The sequence below is a fragment of the Colletotrichum godetiae genome (genome assembly GCF_030913485.1).
Source record: "Colletotrichum godetiae strain CBS 193.32 chromosome Unknown BDP55scaffold_107, whole genome shotgun sequence".
In the NCBI taxonomy this organism is placed as follows: Eukaryota; Fungi; Ascomycota; class Sordariomycetes; order Glomerellales; family Glomerellaceae; genus Colletotrichum; species Colletotrichum godetiae.
Window position 1 is genome coordinate 64,199 of NW_026851355.1, and position 6,923 is coordinate 71,121.

The 6,923-nt window shown below is 54.1% G+C and overlaps 4 protein-coding genes across 4 annotated transcripts; 2 read left to right on the plus strand and 2 right to left on the minus strand.

The window, feature by feature from the left end:
- Nucleotides 1–116: 116 nt before the first annotated feature.
- Nucleotides 117–948, plus strand: BDP55DRAFT_639107 (uncharacterized protein; the record flags this gene model as incomplete). The annotated part of the gene is made up of 5 exons (XM_060573202.1): nucleotides 117–367; nucleotides 432–494; nucleotides 559–618; nucleotides 681–755; nucleotides 816–948. 5 exons carry the CDS (start codon nucleotides 117–119, stop codon nucleotides 946–948), a joined length of 582 nt encoding a protein of 193 aa, XP_060421818.1.
- Nucleotides 949–1,786: 838 nt separating this feature from the next.
- BDP55DRAFT_687050 (ankyrin repeat-containing domain protein) lies at nucleotides 1,787–2,857 on the plus strand (the record flags this gene model as incomplete). The annotated part of the gene is made up of 3 exons (XM_060576549.1): nucleotides 1,787–1,877; nucleotides 1,907–1,955; nucleotides 1,988–2,857. The coding sequence occupies exons 1-3, from the start codon at nucleotides 1,810–1,812 to the stop codon at nucleotides 2,855–2,857; spliced, it is 987 nt and encodes a 328-aa protein (XP_060421819.1). The 5' UTR covers nucleotides 1,787–1,809.
- Nucleotides 2,858–3,169: 312 nt separating this feature from the next.
- On the minus strand, nucleotides 3,170–4,199 carry BDP55DRAFT_687052 (uncharacterized protein). Its single transcript, XM_060576550.1, has 2 exons — nucleotides 4,069–4,199; nucleotides 3,170–4,008 (listed from the first exon to the last, which is right to left on the minus strand). Exons 1-2 carry the CDS (start codon nucleotides 4,085–4,087, stop codon nucleotides 3,221–3,223), a joined length of 807 nt encoding a protein of 268 aa, XP_060421820.1. The 5' UTR covers nucleotides 4,088–4,199; the 3' UTR covers nucleotides 3,170–3,220.
- Nucleotides 4,200–6,123: 1,924 nt separating this feature from the next.
- On the minus strand, nucleotides 6,124–6,922 carry BDP55DRAFT_42328 (uncharacterized protein). Its single transcript, XM_060567467.1, has 2 exons — nucleotides 6,546–6,922; nucleotides 6,124–6,475 (listed from the first exon to the last, which is right to left on the minus strand). Exons 1-2 carry the CDS (start codon nucleotides 6,639–6,641, stop codon nucleotides 6,233–6,235), a joined length of 339 nt encoding a protein of 112 aa, XP_060421821.1. The 5' UTR covers nucleotides 6,642–6,922; the 3' UTR covers nucleotides 6,124–6,232.
- Nucleotide 6,923: the final 1 nt, after the last annotated feature.

Below are 6,923 nucleotides of genomic sequence, written 5' to 3' on the forward strand. Positions count from 1 at the left end.
CCGATCAGCGACTGCGGTTGATTTGCAGAATGAGCTCCCCATCATAGCCGCGCTGCTTTTCGTTTCTGGTCTGTCCGTCCTCCTTCACTGCCCTCATACCGCGTTCGGCGTCGACGATGTATCAACAACCATCGAATGGGCCTCCGTCAAGAGGACTCCGTTTAGCACAGCAGCGTCGGTTTTTCTTCCTGAACCGTAACCCGCGTGCGGTTCAAAATGGTGGCAATGGCGGCCACGATAGCCATCAGCAGGCTGCCGTCGGGGAGGTGAGGATGCCAAGACAGCCTCCGACGACGGCCGCGGTCCAGGGTAGAGACGGCCTCCAAGGCGGCTCAGTCAGACCTCACTTGCATCGGGATTCTTCAACGTAAGAGAATGGGATCGTTCCCAAATGCTCCATGTAACCTATCATGCTAACTATTCATTCATAGAACAAGACCCCAAGAGAACCCCCAGAACACCTCACCCATGCAAGAACAGAACGTTGAGCTGGAGTATGTCCGTTACCAAGAGCTCTCTCGTGTGAGAACTGCCCGGCATCACCTAACGCCTGCATAGTGCCTACCTTTCCGAAAACTTCAGTACCCTGCAGCAGTTTCTCTCCGACACCACGGATCGGTATGTCCAATCGCTAGGACATGGTCACTGGCAATGTATGCTAATATATCGCGCAATTCCAGACTTGATCGTTTGTCTGCCAGAGATGAGGCTTTCTACAAATCATTCGAGTCAACCTTAGGAGTCCTCACAGAGCGGTGAGTTCATTTGAGAACGATACTATTGGCGGTGCGTGCTAATGTCTGGCATGTGTAAAGCGTTGAGAAGTTGGGCGTCAAAGTGGAGAGCTTCTACAAATTAATCGAGTCGTTTCAGGCGTTTCCTACGCCAGAACACTTGGACGCGGACGGTGTGGATCTAGGAGACATGACCAATCTTGTCAACTTTTAGTTACTTGTACTGTACACAGGACACACACTCTGTTGCGTTATTGAGAGCGGGGATCTTTGTCGTGCGATCGCACGACCAAATGGGGACGCGAGTGGGAAGTGATAGAGGGATATAGGGGCAAGATTTAGTCTGTTGAGTGTATAGCGTCGTCCGGGCACAAGGCGAAGAGAATGAACGCAGCGAATGTGCTGGCATTGGGCCTCATAGGTACCGTAGACACAAGATGTTGCTAATCTTCGATGGCCTTGGTATGAGGTCTCTAATAGTTCCATCTCGCAACTGAACACGGAGTGGACCTGCATCGTATTGTCTTCCTATGGCTCGCGGTCCCGACTTATCACGTGTGTTGTAGAGCGATCGACCTGTATAAGTAGGACCTGACCAGCTGCAACCAGAGTCGTCTCGAGGTCTCGGCATCATACCTTCTCTCGCTTTCTCCTTAGACATCATACCAGAGTCACACGACCATGCTGGACAGACTACCCCCGAGCTTGTTGACATCATCTTTGACGATTGTGACCGTCCAACGCGGATACGCGTCTTGCAGTGCTCCCAGAAGTTTCGGCAAGCCTTCGAACCACGGATTTATCGGCACAATGTTCTTTCAGAACGCTGTTCTGCTGCTCGATGGGCAGTTCTCCACTGCTGTGATGACGCCGTGGCATTTCGCGTAGTCGAGGCATCGGTGTATGCCGGGATGGATGTTTGGGCCCGCAGTTCGACATCGCGGTGACCGACATGTTCTCATGGCGGTTTGCATCAAAATTTCGACGGATTCTGCATCAGTCTCCTGCTAGTCTGTCTCCATTTGCCGCCGCCGTTCTCAAGCGGCGAGAGAAACTCGTCGCGTCTCTTCTAGGCATGACGAGTGCAACGAAATGGGACTTGGAGAAATTGCTTGCTCCAGATATCACGACGTATCTGGAAAAGTTGACAAGAGGTCGGCCATCATTGGTAGTCAACTTACGCCTCTCCATATTGCCTCCGCCACCGGTCTTGACGCTGTTGTCAAGCAGATCCTCAAGGAAACTCCAGGGAGGTGGTCTCGAAAGACGTGCGTGGCCGCACCCCGCTGTTCTACGCGGTACAGTGCCCGCTTACACGTAGTTCAACCATCCAACTACTCCTTCAACAACAGACCGATGTCGATGGGAAGACAGTCCCCGAAAACCAGCCGGAGCTCCTCTTGGAACACTGTTGCCGAAAGGGCCTGTTTCGCCTTGCCACATGTTTCCTTGAACATAAAGTAAGACATGACCTGCAACATCTCCTTCGCTTGGCTCTTCTGGCTCTCACGGCGTCTCTTCCGGGGAGGTCCAGCTCTGACAGAGCCGTCTTGATTCGGAGGCTGATTCGACATGGGGCCAATCCGAACGGCATGGTGCGGGCAACAGACGTTGATGTTGATAAACGGCCGCTCCTTCTTGAGATGGCATTAACATCGCATTCGGCGACAAAACGTCTGCTTGCCATTCGAGGCGCCGATGTGAACATCCAGGATAAGTACGGTCAGACGGCCTTAAGTTGGTTGTTATTGGAAAACCACTCGGCGCGCAAGACGGTAGCATTGCTCCTGAAGTGCGGGGCAAAGTTACAGCCACACTCTCTTGAAGGTATCATACGGGATACAACGTTCCGGACGCACCAGGAGCTCGTGATGTTGCTTTCACGTCGCGAAAACACATTTGAACTGTTCCGCCTCCTTTACAAGCACTGCAACTCGCATGCGGCGAAGGGCCAGACGGAGGTCAACTTCTTGGCTTCTGTTCCTTGGGAGTCCGCAATATTGGCACGAATGTCTGACAGTGACATCAACGACATTCGGAAGGGGAATATTTTTCCTATAAGCCCATATTTCGATTTAATTCTGGCGCCCAAGGGTCATCATGGCTCTCAAGGTCAAAGATAGGTTGGCAGTAAGGTCGTTACCCAAGGGTTTTGCGGTGCAATCAGAGTCGAGTTCGTGGGTGACAGCCAAACCTTCACGGGGGTGAGGGAAAGAAGAAGATCAGGTGAGGGAAGGGGGGTTTTTGATCTCTTTCTCCTTTTACCGTTATATATAGATCTGATAACGTCAATGAACAACCAAGATTCTAGATTTATCACCGTGGGTGAAAGCTTGCTACAAAATCTGCCACAAGATACGCAACAAAACCGGCATTGCTTTAGGGCGGGGTTTTAGCATGCTTCTATTGCCTGTGGATTCACGTGAAGTCGGGCATCAGGCATCAGATTCCGCCAGCGGGCGTGTGGCAGGACGGAACCTCCGGCATCAGAATAAACGAGCGCGCTTGCTTGACGGCTTAGTAGCGTCGTCCGCTGGCCGCCGGCTTTTGTGTGCCATCAGCTCGGTCGTCGAAATCCTCCTGTTCGATCTTACAACTGCCGGCGCCAACTTGTCTGCTATCCTATCAACTCTCCGCTGACCATGGCTGTCCCTCTTCCGTACCTGTCGCCGGGCTGGTCCTACTGTGTTCATCTGTGCGGTGGCTACCGTATCCGGACCCGCTATCGCGTTCAAGCTTTGTCGACTATGCCTCTTCGACCGCCGAACGACCGGTATCGTTGCCCTTTCGCGTCCACCCTCGCCAACCGCAGAACTTCCTAAAGTTGCCCGCTCGCTGTATGGCACATCCCTTCCAGGCTCCCGTGGCCGCTCAAGTGACGCGATCCAACACAAATCCAGGGTCACGATGCTTGCGGTCGTTGTCATGTGCTTCTCAATCTCTGGAATGCGCCGCGAGCTCTCCGCCATGGCGCCCTCCCGTGTGCCATTCACACAGTCCCAATAGGACAGCAGATGTTGACCAGCACATTTTTGTATACTCGCTTCCGGTTCCCATGTCAGAGCGCCGTTTCTCCAGCGCACGCGCATGTGAGATATCATCTGGGTCTGGGGGTCTCGACGATGACCAACAATCTTGTCGAAGATGAGGAGGTCGTGTGCGTTAATAGACGCATCTTCGCTGTCTGCGCCCACTACATGTTTGCTTCTGGCTGCTTCTGTCGGCGGAGAGCTGATATCGTCCGTTTGATCGCCAGGGGTTTCTATGACTACGGCTGTGTCACAATTAGTAGGGGAGAAAATCGCTCGGGGAGGAAGACGACCTGGCACATTACCCCTCGTAAGCGAGCTCATTCTACGCAAACCGTGGTTCTCCATCAGCCTTCCAGGGGTTGACGTCGCGCCAGAACATGGCGATGGAGCACCAACTGTCGCTTCGTCCACTGTGCTGTCCACGTCCGCTGCTGCGTTGTCGCGTGTAGACCGGGCACTCTGATCAGAGCGCGCAACAATTCGCGGGACGCATGGCGCCACGGTAATTGGGCCCTCGTGACCGTCGTTTGGGTTACTATTGACTTGATCTTCGTCGGGCCCTCGGAAGAAAGCTCTGATAGATGCGATTATACCGGGCCACGGCCTGGCGCGGTCAGCAGCAGCTCTCTCAATTTGAGTCAGGGGCTGTGCCGAGTCGATATAAGGCGAGCTAGGTGGGCGCAAAGTCGTTCTGACAGCGCCCGAACGTTCAACTTTGGCGCCTGCATCATCATCTCGGGCCTCGGTCTTGGACGCTGGTGGTGTCTTGCCGGGCCGCTGAGGTGTGATCGGCTGCCTTTTGGACTCGGAGGAAAGGTTTGTTGCTCGACGGTGCTACAATTCACTCGCAATAGGTTGCCTGCTGGTAGACGTCGACTTCGTTTCTCGCTACCAGCCATTGGTTCAAGCGGACCGGAAGTTGCAGTTGCGAACCTGGAATGCCAACAATACATTGTAGAGCTTCATGGTGTCTCAGGGACAGTGAAGTGAGGTGAAGGAGGCGGAGCACGTGATCGTCAAGTTGAAGAACGCTTTCGGCTTTAGGGGTCACACAGATCCGACGGCCCTGCAAAGTCGTTGTGGCCAGCCAGTCGAGGCTCCTTCCCCGCCCACGGGCCACATGTGCGCAAGTCCCGACCTGGCTCCGATTGCACGGATCAATCAGCCACCCATCAGATCGGGCTAGGCCTTTGAATCCGTTTGTTGCTCCCGAAGCCAGCCTGGATGCGAGACTAGACCTTACGAATCTCCACTTGTCCAACGTCGATCCGACCCAAAACGCAGAATGGCAGGGGCAACAGTACAATCGCACCTAGGATCGATTCCTGGCTTTTCGCCCCTAACGTCCTATTCTGTCGCAGAGCGGGTCGCAAAGCGAGCAAGTAAGTGGAGGATATACACGGTAGAAAGTGGCTTGTTTTTTTCTTAGTGGGAGACAAGGAGTCGTATCTAGATACCGTACGAGACGGGCAGGTCTTATGGTAGGCGGTATCGTACGACAGGAATGGGCAGCGCCACGTGTGGCGAAGTGACACATTCCCACTTTTGTTCGTGAATTTCTGGTTGCTGACAAACGATGAGGGAACACAGGCCACGTAGCTCACAGTCGACGCTCTAGGCAGCATCGGTGAGCTTGTAAAGTAGGAACTCCCATTTCGTCATGGTTTGGATTTGTAGAGAATTCCATGAGCGGACCGTTTCCCCACACAAGGGACTTCAGCGTCGACTAAACCGGAATTGAGGGTCGGCAGGCACGAGACAACGCGTGCTACAGTATGCCTTGCAGGAACGGCCGATTTGTCCGGTGCGTCGCACTGATGCAGACCCTCCGGACGAGCTTAACACGCCGGCGGATAAAGTGGAGGCTCTTGGAGAGGGCTACAGTGTACAGTAGGCCGTGGTCGAGATCGGCGCACTTTAACCAAAATATTTTCCCTTGCAGCTTCACCGTCGCCCGTTGCTGTTGCCGTGTCTCCTTGAATGGAAAAGACACGCATGCGATGTTCCGTGTGACTTGGTAACTGACCAGTCATTCGAGCCAAAATTTGCATGACCGCTTCTCTCCTATGCTGCCTAACGTTCATGAGGAGGGCCAAAAAATGTGGTGATCTTTCTTGACGCTGAGCGACCCTTTCGAGTCGTGTGCTTCGACTACATCAGCGATGCCCATGTGTGACATCGCATTGTCTCGACTGCAATCAGACAGCCTCTGCTGTTGAACCTGATGCGACGCTTGAGGGAGAGACAAGAGGCGGAGAGACAGGAGGCGGAGAGAATTGAGCGTTTCTATTAGGTTCTACACCCTCAATATAGTGGACTCGGAAGAAAAAAGAGAGAAGACAAAAAAAAGGCGGCTGATGTGAGTCAGCGCAACTGTGCTTCGAGTACGTGCCGTCACACCCAGTCTGGGGCCGACGCCACGGACCGGCGGCCAGTATTAGTGTCCCCGCGACCTTCTCCGCGGTACTAGACGAGCCGCGGCGCCAACAAACCTTTGGTCGCCCGTTCTGCCAGCGCTATCCACTTACAAACCTGCAGCGGCGACGGCAGGCAGCGCACCCTCGCTTTTTTGTGATCTATCTTGGCCGGACGCTTCTGCGGGAGCTTGTATGCCCTCAACCAATACTGGGATTGCAGAAAGATTCCATAGTTGAGTGACTTCCACGGCCTTGTAGGGTCACACAACACCAAGTCAAATCTCCGCAGCAGCTGACTGAAGTGTCAGTGCGTCGTCTTCGCAAGAGCAGAACCACACGCCGGACACGCCGCAGCAACGTACCTCAACAAATATCTTCTGCAACTCCATCATCGCCACATTCCGTCCTAAACACTTCCATTTGCCGTGGCCAAACACAAGCTCGAGCGTTGCCTCCATCGATCGCAGGGTCTCCGCATCCGCCGTGAGCCATCGATCCGGTCGGAAGTCGTCGGCATCTGTCCCCAAACGTCGCCTCGGCGGAAAATACCCCACGCTCCGTAACCGATGCGCGTTCCCTCCGGTAAGTACACGCCTTTAAAGGTGTCGCCGCCTTTGGGGACTTCCTTCGACATCTGTCCGACAACCGGAGGGAAGATACGCAAGCCTTCTTTGATGACAGCCTGCAGGTAAGTCATCTGTCGCGCCTCCGCTTCTTTTACGACAGGCCAAGACGGCCGG